Source organism: Oryzias latipes, chromosome 15, assembly GCF_002234675.1.
Source record: "Oryzias latipes chromosome 15, ASM223467v1".
NCBI classification, from domain to species: Eukaryota; Metazoa; Chordata; class Actinopteri; order Beloniformes; family Adrianichthyidae; genus Oryzias; species Oryzias latipes.
The window spans coordinates 22,354,435-22,375,928 of record NC_019873.2 but is presented as its reverse complement, the minus strand read 5'-3'; the positions used below and the strand labels follow the sequence as shown (position 1 = coordinate 22,375,928).

Sequence of the window (21,494 nt, the reverse complement as noted above, 5' to 3'; positions counted from 1 at the left end):
ACTCCTGCATTCACAGTTTCATGTAACCAGTTAGAGCAGATCCATTCATTGAAAGCCATCATCTCTATAACTTGCTGTCATGGCAACAGGTCAGTATCAAATTGGAGCTGATGGAGGTCTGCGAGTGTTCGCAGTGTTGCTGTATTTGAGGCATTTCATAGCTCTGCAGTGAAGTGTTTGACTGGCAGTCTTCCCAGCGGAGAGACACACACACACCTACACACACAGGACTGAAAATGGCTTTATCTTAATTCCAGCTACCTTCTGACAACTTGATTGACAGAATTGGTTTAGCTTTATTAATATGGGAAAATATTCATGCTGCAAAACGTTAAATGTTCACACAGTTTATTTATATACATCAAAAATATAAGGTCTTTTTTCAAGATCAACTGGACAGTCAAATTAATGGCTCAAGCTTGTAGCATGATAACAACAGAGGGGGTGATAGGTTCACTGAAGTTGCTGTTCTTTCAGACGTATGGTAATGAGCTTGGTGTGTTAGAGCAGCAGTGAGCTGGTGGTTGCAGTCATGGCTGGTGCTCCAAATGTCCTGAGGAGCAAAAAAAAAAAGCATTTGACTCAGACCCCCAGTGTGCTTTAGAAAGATCTCTTCCACTGAAGGGTGTGACAATTCCCCCTATTTTTTTTAACTGTGTCTCAACAGCCAGCTACACTTACATTCATCCAGACTGTCCATTATGAGTCAGCTGCGTTCCTCAGTGATCACCTGCTTACCACTGCAGTAGCAGGAGTATTAGCTCAAATCAGAATCAGCTTGAGGTGAATCAAAAATCAGATTGTAAATTGGAAAAATTTGTGTAATTTGGGAAAGCTGTTTTAAACCCCAAAGTATACATTGTAGACCTGCACATTTAAAAACTAAATAAAGTACATTTGAAATAAATACATATTTTAAATGTGAATGAAAAATTTGAACCTAAAAATGTTACCAAATGAATACATACATGTAGTTTTTTTTTTTTTTTTTTTTGCCATTGAATTTTTTTTTTTCACTTCTGTCCTTTGCTTTCAGTCCCCAATCTACAGTTTCAATTCAGACTTTTTATTTCTGGAATCAACCCTAAATTTACGTTGGTATCGGGTGACAGAAGGTCCTGGTGTTGTCGTTTCCGCTCCAGAACAGCGTCTGCTGTATTTTGGATTGGAAGTCATGTTACTATAAGCTCTTTTTCTCAATGTCAATCGTGTCTTGGTAGCCAATGTCCCACCCCCCCAGCAAAATTAGGGTCAACGCTGAAAACAAAGTCTGAATTGAAACTCTAATTTGAGAAATAAAAGTGGCTAAAAACTGCTAATGAAGATTTTCTTGCATTGAAAACACAATCTGTACTTGATGTTATCCTTGATGAACATCTTCAGAATGAACACAATGAACAAGCAAGTGGGAAGGGAGTGACAGAATGAAGATATCGCATGTTTGGATGACGTCAATTAAGTTGACAGAATTATGTCTGAGAGCCTGACTAGCTTTTAAAAAAAAAACAATTGGATAGCGTTTGACAAATTTACAACTCCTCGCTTGGTTCCGCTAACGCTGAGGTGCTCGAATGCCTCGGATGTAATTTCATTTCCACTGCCAGCTCCTGCTGTGCAACTCTCTTTGTGTTTTATGGTTCAAAATCCTCATTTTCAATGCTGCTATTCTGAGCCACACATTCCTATAATGAGTCTCTTAATATAGTCACTTTGCTGAGCCACCTCAATATTTACACAATAATAAACACCACAGTTTTCAGACGTTTTCTATTATCCAGCAGCATGTATTTAGGAAAGTTTATTCATCTAAATCAGTAAAGAAAGAATGCTTACATGTATATATGCTGGGATTTTTGCCTGTCTGACATTTTTCAAAAGTGGTTTAAAAAAACATAAAATTGTTATAATCCATTTGCTGCTAATTGCTCTCTTTTATTTTTTTAAAGATAATCTGCTGTTGTGAGTTTTGACTTACCAAGGATTTAAAATCTCTGCATCACCTGACATTGTCTCATTAGCCAACACAAAGGCAAGTTTTTGCTTTGAGAAAATGCCACCAGGGTCTCAAAAAATAAACAATGTTCTGTAAAGTGAGGCATCTTCAATAGGAAATGTTCTTTTTATTGACTGATTAAACAGCGACTGTGCACAAGCCTGAACATGATGCATTTGGGGCGAGGATGCAAAATGCTTCATAATGTGGATTTTTATCTTTGACACGCGCTCACAGAAATGATTATTGCGTGAATAAAAATCACCGGGCTGATTTTCTTTTTAAAAATGTAGCTCATAGCTCCTGCCCACGCTCCGCTGTCAAGCCTTTAGATTGCTGGACAAATGTGTTTGAAGTCAGAGGCTTGAGCACAAAAGCTTTCTAGAACTGCTGTCTGTGCGTCTGTCAGAGTCCGCTGATCCCTTCATCTTGATGTGTTCTTGTCAAACACACTGGAGTGAACGGCGTTGCTGGCTGTTCTGCTGAACGGGCTTCAGTTCATAGCTAGTGCCAACACATACCGCCGATCACCTCCTGCTGCTCCGGAGTGCTTGCCTCTCATTATTGCTGTTTTCCATCCTCCTGTCCGTCTCCTTGTTTTTGGGTTCTCATCCTCCTCTTTTTTTCATATCGCACAGCTTAAGGGTCTCCTCGACAGACGTGCGCACACACACACTCCACTTAGAAGTCAGCGTGAGAGGGAGCTAAGGCTTAATTGCTGTCGGTGGCGGTGCAGATGGCGGCATTAACTGAACTTAAAACAAGGCATTTGTTAAACCTCCTGAATATCTCGCAAGGACAACTTCACGCTGCTTCTGATTTGAAGACTGCTTGAAAGGAATCCAAAGAGTCCACTCCCAGCAGCTCTCTTGAGTCGAAATCGCAACTCTGAATCAAGGTTTTTGCAGAAAAACTGAATTCCTGCACACCTCTGTGGTTTATTACACTCCTCAGATGTTGCCTCTTTCAAAAGACTTTCAGCTTTTCAGGGACAATCTTCTGTCAGTCTGTGAAAGTCCCTGCTGCTTGTTGCCTTCTGGTTTAAGTTTGGATTCCAGTTCCTTTAGGAACTTCTGTTGAAGGTCAGAACCGAGCAGAAAACAGTGAGAATGTTTCCCTGGGTATCCTAGAGATTCGAAATACATGCCTGTTTAATTGAACTCATCTGCAAAAGAGGTAAACGTTTGCCTTTGAAATTTACTAAAAAAAATTTTTTTGTAAATATTCAATGGTTCCAGCTCTACACCCTCTTTAGGGTGCTGGAGGGTTCATTGGAGTTTGTTCATTCATAATATGTGCCTTGTAGATTTGGAGAAAGCATTCATCTGCACCTCCAGTAGTGTCCTGTGGAGGTTGCTCTGTGAGTATGGGGTCCGAGGAGTCCGGTCAGTGTATGACCAGAGCAGGAGCTTGGTTTACATAGCCGGCATTAAGTCAGACCAGTTCCTGGCGCATGTTGGACTTCTATAAGGCTTCCCTTTATCACTGGTTCTGTTCACAATCTTTATGGACAGAATTTCTAGGTGCAGCTAGGGGCAGGACGAGGTCTGGTTTGGGGATCACACGATTAATCTCTGCTCTTTGCAATTGATGTTGTCCTGTGACTTTATCGAGCCAGGACCTCCAGCATGCAGTGGGGTGGTTTGCAGGTGTCTATGAAGTGGCTGGGCTGAGGGTCAGCCAGGTCTGAGGCCATGACTTGTCGATTGCTTTTGCACCTGGTGGAGGGGTTTAAATACCTTGGGGTCTTGATTACAAGTCAAGGGAGATCAGAGCGAATTGGAGCGGCTTCCGCTGTTAGGCGGTCGCTGTATCAGTCCGCTATGAAGAGAGAGCTGAGTCAGAACGCAAAGCTCACAATTTACCCGTCAATCTTTGTTCCAATACTTACCTATGGTCATGAGCTCTGGATTATGACCAAGAGAACGAAATCCCAAATACAAGAGGCCAAAATGAACTTCCTCCTTAGGGTGGCTGGGCGCTCCCTTTGAGACGAGGTGAAAAGCTTGGTCACCTGACGAGAGCTGGGATTAGAACCATTTCTCCTCTACATCAAGAGTAGCCAGTTGAGGTGGTTTGGGCATCTGCTCTTGATGCTTCTCTGAGGAGTCACTCTGGGCATGTCCCACTGGGTGGAGATCTTGTGGAAGACGCAGGACATGTTGGGGAGACTACGTCTCTTGACTGGCCTTTAAACGGCTCAAGGCCCGATATTCGCAGATGTTTAACGCCTCGTGACTAATCAAAGGGCACCAATGTGAGTGTGCATAACGACGTGAAAAACGCTACGCGTAAAAGCGTCATTTTTAAAAAAAACACCTAAGGTTCCTTTTCTTTGGTTTGACGCGCCGTGTCAAAAATCATATGACCAATGAGAATGGCGCTTTTGCACACGTGTCTGGAGCTTCTGAAGTTACAGTAAAACACAACTTGGGGGCGCTCAAACCCAAAACTGCCTTTCTGAGCACACATACCAGCGAAGAAGATAGACGCCAAGTAGCGTCTAGACTGCTGCGAAGATATAATGATGGACACTCTAAAATATCCCCGAAAACGCTCATGATACATTTTCAGCTCTTGTACCAGTCGATAAAACTCCCTATGTTCTTCTCTTCTCGTAACTATGGGATGTACCCAAAATTGGCGTCTTTCCGGCGTCTTTCATAATTCAACGCAACAATAATTTCTTCATCGCTGGAACTGGAGCTGGAGTTACTGGTGCTGGAGTTACTGGTGCTTGAAATATTCATGTTTTCTTTGTATGATTCTGACAAGCGCGTAAATACTTGCTCTCTTCTTCTGAGTGAAAAGCGACTTTAAGAAGCGTTAAGTTGCGCAGTGCCACCTTGTGTACAGGAGTATTTCTGTTTCACATTAAGCGCCATCTAATGTCAGGGAATGAAATTGCATGCTCACTCGGCTAATCGTCAGCGAAAATCGCCTGGGTTTGAACACAAAAGACGTGTTGAAAAACGCTGGCGAATAACGGCTGGCGAATATTCGTCCAGGTGTGTACGGGCCTTCAGAGTCCCCCCATAGGACCAGGAAGAAGTGGCTAGGAAGAAAGTCTGGGTATTTTTGCTTAGATTGCTGCCCCCATGACCCAGTCCCAAATCAGAGGAAGAAAACAAAAAGAAAATCAAAAAGTCATAAATGGATTACTTTAAGAGATTAAGCACCTAAAATATTCCAATTTAAGTATTTTCTGCAATTAATAATAGCTATAAACCAAATTGCAAATAAAACATTTACACATGATGTTTCGTCCTGTTTGCAGGGAGGTGTGGGCAGGGTGTTGCAGTCCGGACCATCATGCCCTTCGCCCTGAGAGGAGTGTTAGAGGAAGTGTGTCTGTGAGGGACCCCGGTTGGCTCTGCTGGGATGAATATGCCACTACACCAGATCTCTGTCATCCCCCGCGATGTCACCTCATCTCGGATGTCGGGCAATGGGAAAGCAAAGGACAAGGACAAGCAGGTATGAAAAGAATTCAAAGAAATAGGTCGAAGTCATTCGGATTTCAGAGCTCATCGATAAATGTTACTTTTTCAACTTGATGCAACATAACTGCAGAAATTCTTTTGCATTTGTTTTTGAAAAGTTTAAGGCCAAAACAAGCATTCCAGAAAGCGTAAAACACTAAAAGTCTCAAGATAGTGAACTATCCCGTAGTTTGCGCATCTGGAAAAGCACAGATAAATCTAATCCATTATTATTATGTGATTGGTGATTTGTTGATGTGGTTTGCACTTCAGGGTCATTGTACCTTCCTGACCCAGTGAACTGATCTGTTGCAAGCTCTACAAAGAACCCAACCTTCTCGCCTGCCAATCAGTTTTCATTAATGGAAACATAAATTCGATGCTTGCAAACCTAAGTACATTTGTTACATGGTTCATGGAAGAGTTTTTGGTTCTGGTTTCTTTCTTTCTACTGTGGTCATTTAGGATAATAGGGATGAAGTCACTGAGGCAGCTGAAGTGAGATTTCTTCTTTGTTGAAAAGAAAGGTTTCTCTGTGAGCTTGGCTGTGTTCGGAGTCGCCATGTTTGCCAGCAGATTAAAATCCTGCATCACTGCTTGGCATCAATCTCTTCCTCTGCGAGTCTGCTTCTCTATTCCCCTTGTAGACTATAAGCACGGGCTTCAATGATTTCTGACCTCTCTGGCGCAACCATCGGTAGAGAAAAGCAAGAACTTTGAATCTGCTGGAGGGAATTGAATGCATGTGTCGATAGAGAGCACACTGGTCCATCAGGGCCTTTAAATCACCTCAACTAATTCTTGAACGCCTCCGGTGGAAAGAAATTGTCTTTTCCAAAATACAGCAAGGGGTTTATAATCCATGCATTGAGGTTTTCTGTTTAAGTAAAAAAAAAAAAAAAAGAGTTTTAGGAATATTTATGAAAAGAGCAGCAAATGACTTGTATAGGACAAGTACAATTAGAAAAAAATAAAATTCTTTGACAGTTCTCTGCTTTAACGAATAGCAGCCATATTCAGGTCTGGGGTTTTTGATAAGGCGTTCAGCAAATGGATTATGCATGAGTTCACAGTGAAGCAGCTCTGATGCAGGCTGCCAGGTACTGAGGAAGAAAAAGAACATTGACTTTTTCCATTTCAGGTCTCCCATACTTGTTGAGGAAATGCATATTTAAGCTACTAGCTGTTAATTATTGTATCTCTTTAACCTCATCTGCAAAATCACCCGCTTTGTCGTGTCTATCCCAAATTATTTACATGTGGAGTGTGCAATTATGTCCAGAGAGCCGTGAAATGCAGCTAAACTTTGCAGGATGCAGCTGTTGCTTTTAATTCAAAGTAACACACAAATTCACACAAACAAAAGGGACCCGGCTAGCATCGCCTGCTGTAATTAGAAAAACATTTCTGTGAGTGTGAGCTCATGAAGCAAAAATGTACATGGTGCTTGTGCCGCTTTGAATTTGCATCAGTTCAATCAGAAAAAAAGGGAAAGATGAAGACTTTGTCCCTCAAAATTAGTTTAAGCAACAAGGACGGAAGCAACAGTCTGCTTGTATTCAATGGAGAAGATGAAGATGATGAAGAATCACTGCCTTTATTAGAGAGACTGCAAAAACATCTGTAGTTTACTCGGTGATTCCTGCTTGCTCAAATCCCACAAAGGTTTTTCAAAATGTGGATTGGACTTAAGGATGTGCAACACTTTTCAAACATTTAAAATCTGTCCAAGTGAGTCCTTCCAGATTGCAGTGCCCAGAGCCTCGCAAATGGAGATGTCTTGACAGTCTCCCATAAAGCCTTGGGGCCTAGAATAAGTGAGCATAAAATGAAATCATCAAAAGAAGAAATGTGGACATGTAAAGTTGATGTTTTCAGAATTGAATAATAATGACATGACTTGAAAAAATATATAATTGATGAGATTTGTTTTGGGTTTGTTGGCTCGAGTCTTTTTGTTCACAGACTTTTAAAAAAAAACATCCATAAATCAGTACATTCTAGTTGAAGTACAGTTTTAAAAAACAGTAGAATTTGTTAAAGATATAAAACATTTTTTTAAGGCATAATAAGCTATGGAGGAGTTCAATAAGACAGAAAAAAAGTTTTAAATGCCAATTTTAAAAAAAAATTGTTCCTTTACCTGATGATGTTTTCTGGACTTTTAATTTATTTTATTTTATATTTACAACACCCCTTGTGGGCCCTCTTTTTTCCCCGGGGTTCCCCCCTCCTGGGCGGGGGCGGCGGGCCCCTGCCTTGCTCCTCCCTGGACCAACCGTGGGCCGGGCGGATGGCTGCCTGGAGTGCGGAGCGGGTCTCCCTTGGGGGGTCCTGGCTCGTACCTGGGGTTGGGGCGGGGGGATGCCCAGAACTCTTGGGTGGTGGTGGGGTGCTCGTCTGGGGCTGTGGGCGTCCCTCTCCGGTGGGGCCCTGCGTTGGGTTCTCCCGGCGCGGCGGGGGGGCTGTTCTCCTGGTTGGGCTGGGGCGGCCCTCTCTTTCCCTCCGTGCCTCCCTGCTCTCTGGCTCTGGGGGCCTTGCGGCGGTCCTGCTGGCCCTGGCCTGGGTGGCGGGCTTGGTCGCCCGGGCGGCGGTTGTTCCCTGCCGGTTTCCGTATGGCGTGGGGGGGATTCCGGCTGCCGCTGCTGCTGCGGTGGGGGTCTTGGGGTGGGGATGGCTGGGCGCTCTCCCTCCTTCTTTACACATTCCACCATCCATTTTAGAAGAACATGAGCACTCACCTGAGCACGGGTGTTGGCTCACCTTTGCACTGGCGGTTTGCGTGACTGAATGACTGAAATGTTTCACACTAGTTGGTTTTAAGGCATAAGTATGCGTGTGAGCACTATCTGTTTTGTGTACATGTCGACAGGTGGACATTTTTGCAGCTAGCAGGTGTGTTTGACACTTGGGTGTGTGTGTGGACAGGCTCCGCCCTTTTTGTACTGCATTTGAGCCTTACCATGGTGATTAACAACCAGTAAACTTGTTGCTTTATGCTGCTTCATGGTCTTACCCCCCTTCCCCTCCTACTATCACCCTCCTTCCCCCCCTCTCTCTAACGTCCCTCTCTCTTCTTCCCCTCTTTCCTTTTCCGTCCGGTCCAACACCAAAGATTTTCAAACATGATTGAAATTAATAAAGTTTGGCCTCAATTACAAAAGGGGTTTATTCAGTCATACCTTTGGTTTGTCTGAAGATTAATAACCCCTCTTGTTAAAGTAAAATATGTCCAACACAAGAGGCCCTCAGCTCTCATCTGTTTGCCCAGCTGTTGGACAGGACAAGTTAAAAAAAAATATATATATTTTATTTTTTGTTTGACATCATTTTTAAACATTTTTAACCAATTCTCTATTTACTTAACCTAGATAAACTTAGAACTAAGCTTTAGTTTTATTATTGCTAACAAAATTCATTCAATTAACTTTTATTCAATCATTTTTACAATTGTATTTAATTCCTTTAACTTCTTTTTTCAGTTGGTTTAGTTTATTTTAGTTGTTCTTATACTGCTGCTTCTACAGTAAACTTTTGTAAAAATGTATTGGACATCCTACTTTCACAAATGCAGACATTTTGATTTATCTTTGTGGGTGTTTGAAGACCAAATAAGTCTTAGTCTGCATGTAAACTCACGCCAGAAGAAGGATTAAAAATACACCTAATCTTGATCTTTTTAACACGTAGCAACAAGACTGACTACAGATGGCTGCAGGGTAAATAGGTGAAACTTTTTTTTCATTGAGAGTGTCTTGTGTCAGGTTATGTTTTTAAAAAAAACAACAACTTATGTTTGAAGTTTGCAGATACATTACTAGAATATTTATATTCTAGGAAATGACATCCAGACCTTTTTATTCACGCCTTTGACACCATTAATTAGCAAATGTGTTACTTAATAAGAAATGTTTTGCAAAAGAGCTTTTTTTTTCTTTGATAAATTGAAAAATAAAAAACTGATTTGATTTCAGTAATGATGAATATATTTTTGAACAACCTCTGATGAACAAACTCATCGTCCTTTAGCAGGATTTCTTGTTTACTCTCAAGTCCCAAATGCTGCTGCTGCCGCTGTTATCACCCCTCTTCCTTTTTTTGCAACACACACTTTAGCTTGTGCAGACAGGATGCAGGTACACACACACACACACACACAACCCAGCAGCTGCTGTCGTTGTTACTCTGCCCTTCTGTGCAGGATTTGCATGAGTCTCCCAGGGGCTCTCGCTAAGTTGAGCCACTTGATGGAGAAGTGCTAAAAATGTAATTAAATGTGAAAGAGATGACACGATGGCAAAGCTCTTCAGGGCCCTGACTGCTGTGAGGAAGGAATTTGTTTAACCCTGTTAAAGATGTAATTTCTTGAGCACTTGTGATGGACTCGGCCTTTTCTCTTTTTTTTTAAACTGTAATTGTCTGGGCTGTGTTAGGTTTTTCATATGCGAGTACAGCTCATCCATGTGGCAGAAAATAAGCTTTATAGGTGCACCATGTCACTCAGGTGGACTTTGACTACACCATTGCAGGCTTTTCCACCTCTCTATGGCAGATTCACTGTTTCTGTCAGTCCTTGTTATTTTTCATGACTCAGTTTTAATTAGACTAGTTGTTTGACATGTTTTACTCATTTTTTAAAATTTTGGTCATAATCCAACCTGTGTCTCCAAGCACAGGATCTTTAAATTTGACATGCAGATGGATTGGTTTGCTCACAAGTTGTTGTTCTGGGAAAAACGTGTTTGGACCCATTTCAACTCCCTGGAAAACCTGGTTGGAACTCTCATAAAATACTTATTACTTCTACCGGTAAATGCACTTGCTTCCTGTCAGTCAGAAAATAGTTCTGAAATGATGGGATAACTAGAAGATTGCTTGTGTATAAAGTTACTGATGCTTTTCTCTTTGGCGTGGAATCACCTGAATGCACAAAATCAGCTAATCGGCAAAACATTTTGGCTAATAAGTTTAGTAAGTTTGGTAGAAACTAAACTCTTCAGCTATTAAGTGTTCCCAGTACTCTTTTCATCATGATTATACCAGTATTAGCCAGATTTAAAAATCTGTCTTTTAAAAATGCATTTTACACTTTATATTCAATCTAGAAACCAACCGTTCTGTACAGAGATGTTAAGTCTAAATAATGTAAAGTAAGTGCAACAGAAATGGAGAGCAATATTGGAGCTACACAGCCGTACAGTTTTGAGCCGTTGTAAGTTTTAGTTTCAAGTAAAATACTATCTTTAGCAGAATGGTAATTTCACTTTTTTGTGTGTAATGTCTGCATTTGTTGAAATGCATCATGGGACATTTGAACCAAGCATGATTACATTGGTTGAAAGGTTAAATGATTAAAAACGTAGAAATTCCCAAGTTACGGAAATTCTACTACATCGAGTTTATTCCCATTTTCAAAACCTGCTTGTTTATTAAAAACTGTTTTGTAGACTTGCATTAATGTAAAAAAACTGTTGGCTTCTTAATTAAATATGAATATTATGCTTTTTTAATAGAAATGTGATTTTTAGAAAATACCAAAACAAAACATTTTGATTTTTTTTAATCACCACAAGCACTTAAAGAGCCTTTTATCAGGCAAAGTGAACTTTTTAAGCTTTTTATTGTTTTATAGTGTTTATTCCCACTATAAAAAACTCCAAAGCTGTATTTTAATCTATTCATGTCTTTCTGAGCATTCCTCTAAAAACCTGCTGTCTTAGCCCCAGCCCCGAAAACAAGTGAGTTCTCACATAGTAACATGAATAAGTTAGGAACAGCCCCTTCCAAGAAGAGTCTGCGCTGCCAGGACCGCCCCCAGGCTAACACACTTCCTCCTTTGGAGCTAGCGGTGATTTGCTTTTATTTTATATGCACAATATGCACATCCATCTTTGCAAAAGTTCAGATTATGTTTGTTTTTGTGGGCGAAATGCAGAAAGAAAAACTGCTGAGGCAGACTCTAGGCTGATGTCATGAAATGGGCGGTACCCACATGGAGCGAAAGGCGGGGCCTCAGAGATCAAGTCGTCTTACTTCTTGATTGGAAAATTAGCTGCAGAAATAACTCGCATTTCATTTTTTGAAAATCGTTCTTAAGCATGCCAAAGGTAATATTTTATCATACACGTGGATATAGTTTACTCTAAAGGGCTTAAGAAAAGCATGATATAGGCCCTTTAAGAAAATCCAAATGAGATTGCAACAAAAATAGTAAGTCTGACGTGGACAGAATTTTTTTTAAAACATCATGTAATTAATCAAAATGTTCTAAGTGCTTTACTAAAAGTAGAAATACAAATGCTGTAATTCAATACATTTTTCAAGACCTACTAAAATTTAAAGAATTGTCTTGATTTTATTTTTCCTTGGGTTATCTTGTCCTTGAGTCTGTCACGATCTGTCTCAGTCTTGATCACACCATCTCAACAATAAACAGACGCACTGGATGCAGGTGCAGTGTGAACCGCAGATACTCTTTGTTGCAGCTCTTTAATAGGTTGAATTGACTTGTAAAGAACTCTTCCATCAGAACAGATGTTTCTTGTCAGGGATTTAGGTTCAAAACAGTCAAAAACAAGTTAGAGATAAAAACACTGGGCAAAAACGAGTTGGACATTAAGAAATAACATTTAAAATGAAGTGGAAATTTGTTTCTGTTAATTTTGGAATTAGTCACTACAGATATGGCTTACAATGGTGTTTATTTATTCATTATTTTACCTGTAGACATTAGTGATTTATGGATATATATATATAGATTAAATAACCAAGACACAGTTGGAGGAAAATCCAACCAGGATTTTGACCATTCGAACCAAAAATAACGGCCCGTGAGGCACGACTGCTGCTGTGGTCGGAAGCTGCTAATGAATAGAAAAGACTTTCTCCAAAGGGCGCGTTCTCCTCTGGCCTGTGAATATTTTGTTGTTTAAATACACTAGGAGTAGAACCACAAACTCCTAATGAGGATTTCACTGTAGCATAATAAGAGCCACGGTCCAAGTATTGACATTCACCTCCATCAGCCAGGAGGAGAGACTCCACACAGGTGTGGCCAGCTGAACAAATGCAGAGAAGGGACCATGTGCAGAATAGAAAAATGAGGTGAAGAGAAGAGCAATTAAGGTCTCTTGTAAACAGCATGAAGGAAAGTGAGAGGAGACTGCGGTTGCCATGGAAACAGACGATTGGCAGGGCGGAAGTGTCGGGGACAAAACGAGAAAAGAGAGTCTGCTGTTCATCACATGTGTGCCGTGGCTTTCTTCCGACAGATCTGTCAAAGGCTGTGGGAGCACTTTAGCTTCCGTCTTTGCGGTTTCAGTGTTAGTTGACTTTTGGAGCACTGGTGCTAGGGTCCAATCCTTCTCCACCCTTGCGCCATAAATCATACAGTTTTTCAGTTAAATACAAAAAACCTCAGACACTTTAGTCATTCCTCTGTCAATTTGATTGAAGTGTTTGTCTGATCTCGTAAAATCCTCCACATGGGCCGCGAGAGGCGAACGAACGGCTCCTCCATTATCCTCCGCTTTAGGTCCCCCTGTCAGGTGTGACAGCAGTCACTTTAGGGAGTTTCTCACCGTGTATTTGGGGACGCAGCCTCCCCCGTCCACCTAACCACAATGCACTTCTATATGTGCAGCATGAAAATCTCAGGACACCGAGACGAGATAAACACAGGTGCGGAGAATTTGTCGTCTCCATAGAAACCACCTCCCAAGGACTCTGATGCACTGCTGATGAAACCCGTGTTGTATTTACCATATTACTTAGCATTAAGAGGACACCTTTTGTAAATTTTTAAAGACCCGCTCTGATGAAAATGGTGGTTTTGTTGTTTCTAACATATTCTTGTGGCTTTTTCTGATGTAGTATTAAGAATATGAAACTCAAAATTGCTTTTCTGAGTACGTATTTATTCAAATTGTGAATCAGGAGTAGATGAAAAAAATACACTGGGTGGGCCACAATCTCCCTGATCTGAGCTTGAGGCAACGGCGAGGGGAAGGGGCGGTGGGGTTGCTCCTCATCAAAGGTTCCGCCCACAACTCAGAGGTGAATTTCTAATTAATTATTATAGAAACTATGTCCTAGAAAACATGTTTTTAGATTTTGGCTGAAAATGGCATAATGATAATTAAGAGACCACTGGGAAGTGTTTTACAATAGATCACAAGATGATCGGGGTGAGAAAAAACCTCCTGACAAATGAAACTTCTTGCAAACTTGGTGTATGTTGTTATTTTTCAGGTAAGTGAGACTTTTTTTGCTGTTTGAAATTTTTGTCTGAAAGAGTTCTGGGATGCTCAAAATAAACGAAGGGCTTTCATGGATAATTTCAGGACTTCTGCACAAAGACGAGGTTTGGGTGGAGTACACGTGTCACATTCTGTACATTTCTTCCAGAGCAGAGTCTGCTGGTTGCAGCAAGTCTGAAGGTCTTGACTGCTGATGGGTCAACGGGAAGCTTGTCAGGAGTGTAATGACTGCTTGTGTGTGTTTAATGCAAAGCTCAAACCCAGAGAGAAAACAACCCGGATGACTCGAGGTTCACAGTTTTGTGTTGACAGAGAATTTGCAGATGATGGTGGATCCCCGGCTGCTTAAAGAAAACCTCTTTGGTTTTTTTTTTTAAATTTATTTTGAAAATGACTGTCGCTGAAAACTCTGTGACCTCCCCGGGGGCTTGATTACTCCTCTGAACAAACAGGAGCGGTCCACACGTAGGAGAACAATAGAAAGGATGTTGCCTCAATAAAATATTTATTACTGCACTTTTCCTGAGACTTTTAAGAACCTTTGAGAGCAATCTTTCCAAGAACCAAAGCTTGTTTGTTCAACTTGGTTTTGCACATTTTTTTTATTGAAAAAATTGTTTTTGGAACAATGAAGTCCTACTCTGATCATCTTATGATCTATTGTAAAGCATTTCCAGTGGTCTTTCAATTATGATTGTCGTTTTTAGCAAAAATCTAAAAACCTCTCTCGTTTTCAAGGACATTTCTGCAGAGCAGAAGTAATTCATCAGAAATTTGCCTTTTAGTTGTGGGCGGGGTCATTGGCGCATAAATCATCGCTCATTTGTGTCATAAGCCTCCACTTCCCATCATCTATTTGTTTACACTCTCCTGCTAGCTTACAGCCCCTCACACCCCAATCTACTATTACCGGTGCAACAAAATGGTGAGCAATACTGGAGCTATTCAGCCGAACAGTTTTGAGCCAGATGCCAACGAATGAAAACGAAGACTGACACCGATCTAGTCGTCTACAAGTGGATGCATCAGAATGGAGCAGAGCAGGGAGGTTGTGACCCGCCCAGCATATAAAGTAATAAATGCAATTTTTTTCGAATAGCATTTTTTTCCATCTGCTCCTGGTTCACAATCATTTGAATGAATAAATACTCAGAAATGCCATTTTGAGCCTTTTTTTTTTTTTTTTATAAATGTGTACTCCACCATCTGAAAAAAACATGTTAAAAACACCAAAAACACTATTTTTATCACAGTGGGTCTTTTAGTTCCTTTGGCATTTTTGGGAAAACAAAGTTTTAGTATTAATACTGATGTAAGGCTGAGATAATGGTGTAAATTCAGAACCCCAGGAAGCACTGAGGTCTAGTGAATTCCTAATGCTGCGTGTGATGATGGAGAGAAAAAGAAGGAGCAGGCAGTGAAGAACTGCTTTAAAAGCCAAAAGATGTCAGCAGTAAAGTATCACCATCTGTTCCCTCTTAGAGACCTAATATCAGTTCCATTCTGTGCAAAAAGGCATCCCTTTACCTCCAACTTCAGTCTCTAGTAGACAGAGTGGACAAACATTAACAAAGCGGGAGGCTGAAATGGAGATTTGGGGGAATGCGGATGACGTGCAGAGGGACCCAGGAAACAACAGTCTTTTACACATGACTGCAGTGAAAAATGTAAATGCAGAAATGTGACAGTATGATGGCCGACCAGCTGGGGGTAGTGAAATTTTGACTTTAAAATTCAATCTGTTCGTTCGCCTTTCTCCACCCATCTCTCCATCAGATTGCCTCCGCCTAACTGGAACTGGATCTTTCCAACACTTTGACTCACTTATTTTCCTTCCCAGTTCCTGTCCTCGGGAGTTTGCGATTTAGTTCTGCATGTTGTAATTTCTTTTCTTTTCTTAATGTGAGCTGCTGGAATCACAGAGTGAAACTTTCTGAAGCATTAGCCCAATTGCAGTTAAAGTAAAAATCTTTGTAAATAAGATAACTTTAAGGCAGTGATTTGTCTGCTTGGTTCTGCCTTGTTTCAAACCTCATTCTCCCCCCCCCCAACTCTTACATTGGGCTGTCTTGTGGCTGACATAAAAATGATTTGATGCACGACACAACAGCTTGCTGCAGCTTCTCAAGCTGTTTATGAGCAGCCTGCCTGGAGCTTCACCCACAAAGAGCTGGAAAAGGGCAAGCCTGCTGATGAGCTGAGCTCTACTAAAGACAAAAAAAAAAAAAAAAAAAAAAAAAAAGGCACAAACAAGGACTAGTTATGAGTCCGTCAGATATAAACAGGAACGCAGGAAAAATCTAGGATCAGCAACTGAGACTTCGCTAATGGTGGAATTTGAAATGCTTGTGAAGTTCTTCTGAAAGCGGTGAGGTCATTTATCTGAAATGGGCTTTTACAGTTTAAAGATATAACATGACTCATTGAAACCATCTCATAATGATGTGAATCAGCACTTTGTTACTTTCTAGGAATACATGTCCACTTGATTTAATTGGAAAAACCCCTAAAGTATATTCATTTTCCTAAAGTTACAGGAATATGCTTTAGAGGTTACATCTGCAGCATTGCTGCATTTTTTTAAATGACATAAATGTTTCTTAAATGTTTTTAAGAAAGGAAAAGTCAGTTTAAGTTAACGTTTTAGTCTCTGTTTGCTTTTACGCAAAATTAAATGTGAAATAATTGATTTTACTTGTGTTGCTTTAGCTCAGAGGAGCTTTGAAGTCATGTCAGCAGGGGGCAGAACAGCCAGCGGTGTATCCAAGCAGAGAGTTTTTGGCATGCTGGGGTGTAGTCCTCTGGACAAAATTTGGTTTCAATGTATATGATGGAATCTAAATCTTTATTTCAACCACTTTTGTTCAAATAAGAAATAAATTAATTTTTCAGACATTAATTTATTTCTGTTAAAACTGCAAGCGATCAGGTTCCTTTGATTCAAAACGCTGCATCCTTCTTTCATCTTCTGCTCAATCTTTTTAAATAATTTTTACCTTTTACGATAAAAACTTTTTTTTTTTCATTAGTAGCATTTCAGAGCCTTTAGCAGGTTTTAAATAGAGATTTTGTGTTGAGTTCAACCTCAAGTTTCCCAAAAACCCTCAGGTTGCAGAAGGCTAAACAAACCAGGGCTTTGCTTGTTATGGTTTGAAATGCAAATGCAACTTCACGTAAATGGCAAGTTTGTAAGATAATCAGCTTTTCCATGCAGGTTAAATGGATTATATTTATCTGGAAACCAAATTAGACTGTGCTTTCACTCAGCAGATGGGTAGAAAAATAATGCAGAGGTCCAGCCTTCATCTCTCATTAGTGTAAAGATGTGGGAGTGGGGGAGGCTGTTTCAGTCCGAGGTTACTTTCAACAGTTAGATGTAGTTTATACTGGAATCCACCGAGCTGTGTCCCTTTGGTGGACGGTGCTTAAAACAAAGGATGCTGTGCTACAAAGACGGAGTTGTCTTTTGTTTGTCCTTGGCAACAAAAAAAAAGGTTTCAGATCAGCAGGATCATTAGAAAAGCATGTCAGCTTTACCAGCGTATCGTAATCGGAAAGACTGAATGTCTAAAAGACTCCCACAGATTATTTTAGCTCACTGGCAAGGCAGCGACTCACGTCGAGATTTAGGGAAGGAGGCTTTGAAACCCCAGGCGAATTTGTATGCCAGGAGCTCCTTGCAGAGGGTTCGTCTGCTGCAGACGAGCTTCAAACAAACCCAAAGTCCTGGTAGGGTGCTAATAATTTCCACTAAATTCTGCTATCTTATATAAAACCTTACTGTGTTAAGACTTGCATAATTAGACATTTGTTTTATTCCAAATGCACATATCTAAATTTGTCAGAAATGTGGTACCATCTGTTTCACAGCAGGTGAGGGCAGATGATGTCATCACAAATGGACTGAGGCCCAGAAATCGGTCAAAAGGGGGGAGAGGGATTTGTTTGTTTTGTGCATTGAGGTCAGCCCTGATTATGGCTTTAAACAGGACAGATGAGCTCCTGTCATTTCCCTCAAAAAGAAAAAGCACAACTTTTGTTTCCACTTGAGTTTATTACTTGAAAGCACATCAACTATGTTTATTTTCCTATCTCACACATGCGCAGATGTTTGTCTTTTTTTGTTTTTGCCCTTCTTTTAGTATGTATTATTTGCTGGTGGAGATGCCAGGTCAGCCAGTTCGAGGGCACAAAGCACAGGGAGCTCTGTCGTCAAGCCTCGGCGCTGCTGTCTGCATCCCGATGCCCTTGAATTAATGTTCGCACTTAACACACACACGGAGTAGATTTTTATATTTTAATGCACCTTTGTGACTTCATAAATTCACCCTGATGCAGAGTTAATTCATTCATCTTTAGCTGTTTTTATGCATTTCTTTACTTTATTTCCTTTCAACTCTGATGATGAAGAGGGGTTCTCAATTAGAGAGCTTCAAACTTGGAAAATTGACTTTCTGCCAGACACTTTTTGACTTACAGTCAACAGTTTCAGTTTCACACTCACAGTAAGTACTTTCTGATAAATGTGAGCCACCTGTCCTGGAAAAATAGATCAGGAGATGTATAACCAGAAAACTGTTGGAACTGCAAAAACGGAAAAGAATTAGTGCAATCCCAAACAGATTATTCATCAGATCACATGGAAACAGAGTTGCTGTTGTGGCTGCTGTTGCTGCAGACGCAGGCAGCTGATCATTATGTAATGAGAGATGAGGAGAACTCTTCAGCTTGAAGGCTCAACCCTCCTGTAGGATCGGGTTGGTATTTAGATTTGTCACTTAAGCATACAAAAATAATAAGTGGGGCCAACAGCGTTTCAGAGAAAATTGCTGCTCTACATAATTACATATCAGCATGCCACAACTTTCCCCCAAGAACCAACTATAAAAGATCCCCTGCATGAAAACGTGTGGTGACAAACAGCGGAGGGAGGGCTATGATTTGGGCTGTTTTGTTCCATCCCCACTCTAAACATCCAGACTGCTCATGTGTACTTATTTATCTCATCTGTTGACAAATTAAAACAAAACGGACTTGGATAATTCATTTAATTTGCCTCCTGTCCCTGACTTAGTCTCTCCAAGTGATTCAGGCTTGTGTCACATGTACACTGTTGACATTTTATTCAAATCACAAAACCAATTATTGCAGTAAATGCATTATGACTAAGCAAATAAAATGGAAACACACAGTATATAATATGGGGGGAGGAGTCAGGCAATTGTGTGTTAGTAGTGATTCCCGTAGCAGCAATGGTTCACTTTCGTGCTTCTGCTTCGGTAAGTGATGTAACTCTGTCTGTCGACATATTTCTTCAAAGTACAATGAGTTCTGCACTGGTCTGTGACAGTAAGTTAAGCCTGGAGAACCCAAGAACAATTGTCTTCTGGGCTTTTTACAGTTTTTGGGACTTTTTTTGGTTGTTTTGGATAGCAGGAAGTTAACAAAAATTCAAAATAAAAAAATAATAATGATGTATTCTGATAAGTACATCATATCTAGTACATGACCTGTGATTTATATTATGGTTTACTAAAATTAAGAAACAATGTTTTCTGAGAATAATCAATAAGTACTCTGGTTTGTTACTTGACAAAAATCTGCGCTTTATCTTATAAGAGCCGAATTATGACAACTATCCATAAATATAATACGAAATAACTCAATAGGGGTGGGATTACATACATTTGGTTCTGCCCACTCCTTTTCAAGCAATAAATCAAACTCTACTTGACTTTAGTTCATAATCTGTATTTTTTACTGAATAAAATGAGACCTATCTGTGCATTGTATGCAATACTTCAAAAATCTCTATTTGTAATTATGAGTCATTACACTGTTAAGAGGATGGCTTTATTTTTATACATTTTCATTCATTTCTCTTTATTTTTTAATCTGTGCATTACTTTATATATGAAATGAGTTTGATATATCTGTGATTTCATGTTGTGTTGGCTACAACTAATGCTTGAATTAAACCAATTAAATTAAATCAAAGCATAGAAAAAATGAAAATGTAATAAATAAATAAAAACAGTGGCCAAATATGAACCCATGTTTTCTCAAGGGGGTTACATTTTGAAGCCTATAGGAGATAGCTAGTGAAAAAACTGTACATCAAAACTAAAGCAGAATGGGATGTCACACACTACAACAAGGAAAATGGCAAAGCCACATTGAAAATGTTCTTAGTTTCTGGGGTAAAGTTTTTAATCTAATGTGTCTGCCTTGGTTTTAATGCATGAGCTATCAAACATTTATTACAAATGGTAAACTTTTGAATTGTTTTCCCATTTTTTTGTGGATTTTTCTAGCCTTTTCATTCCTTCCTTCTTCCAAAAATTACATCTATCTTTCATAGGAACTTTTAAATTCCTCCTAAAGAGTTTCTTTCGCCTCTCATTTTTTCAGTTCACATTTCTGTCAACTAAATGCCAGATGCAGAGTTTTAATATTCAAAACAATATTAAAGCCCTTCGTGTTGGAGTAGTTTCCTCGAAGGAAATGTCCTTCACAAGTGTCACCCTCACAGAGAGGTCACCCTGTTCTCCGCCTTTATATTAAAAGCCAGCTGACCGTCACGTGGGCCAACAGCAGGAATCCCTTTCAGCCAGTCTCCATCAGCTTTCACGGGTTCAGGCAGATGTGTCCCATTGGGTGGCAAAATCGAAAAGATGAGAAGATAGAGAGGGGGGCGGGGTAATGGTTAAAGCTGCAAATCAATGACGCTGCTGCTCTGTCAGCCAAGTTATTTTGGGATGATAGATCTTTGGCTTTTGCATGGATGAGGTTCACAAACGACCAAGTGGCATGACATGTAAATTCAAATCTTATGGGAGATTTCCGTAGATTTCTTTCTTTCTTTTTGTACTTCACAGAAAGCTACATTTGCAATAACCAGGATTTTACTCAGAACTTTATCTTCCTTATTCCTTATTGTTTCTTCCTCCCTTTCTCTTAATTAAATAGAGACGTGACTGACGAAGCAGACACACAATTTTCAGATTTGTACTTATTAGTATCCATGACTGTATTTGAGAAGGCTATTACAGCTCAATTTCACGCGCAGTAGGATGTCTGACATGTTTTTCCTCTGCAGAAATCAAACGGTAAAGAGTTCTTGATATGCTTTTTGTCCTTCTCCATCCCTTCATTTTTTATCTCCAGTTTCTATCCATGATTCTTTATTCATCTCTGCAGTATTTCATCTATTCCTTATTTGGATCTGACACTGTACGACCTCACATGGGTTCCCTCTGGCTTTAATAATTTTATTAAAATGAAAAATTTAGTTTTCAATAAAAAATATTATTAAATCTTTCTATGAACTGTTTATTAATGGGATATTGTGAAGGCTTATAAAACATTAACTTGATAAAACAAAAACAAAAACAGAATAGTTTGAACAGTTTAATTTTAATAATTGTTCATTTAAGTTGTTTTGAGGAAAATGTTTTATATTAAACATCTTAGGTATTTTTGATTTGTGAAGGTTTGTGAAAAGTGAATTCTGGAGTTCTGGATGTCACCAGGACCTGTCACGTAAGGTTATCAAACTAAATGACTTTACTGCATGCTTGTCTGAAGCTGCTTTATGTTTTTGATGCTACATAAAGCAAAATGATCTGCATCGGGACGTTAGATGAATGTTAAGCATGCAAGGCTTTTAAAATAAAAGCAGTTTTTTGGTGCATTAGCATCACACCATGCAAATAACCACCCACTGAGAGGTATTTGTGCGTGAACGCCACTGCTTATAGT

At 39.9% G+C, this 21,494-nt stretch overlaps 1 protein-coding gene across 6 annotated transcripts in view; it reads left to right on the top strand.

Moving 5' to 3' along the window:
* Window positions 1-21,494, top strand: part of march8 (membrane associated ring-CH-type finger 8) — a 75,413-nt gene that overhangs the window by 19,317 nt on the left and 34,602 nt on the right. For all 6 annotated transcript variants that reach the window (XM_011484455.3, XM_020709583.2, XM_011484453.3 and 3 more), the window contains exon 2: window positions 5,271-5,470. In XM_011484455.3, coding sequence (XP_011482757.1) covers window positions 5,375-5,470 — 96 coding nt within the window. In that variant the 5' untranslated portion in view covers window positions 5,271-5,374. The remainder of the gene's footprint in view (window positions 1-5,270; window positions 5,471-21,494) is intronic.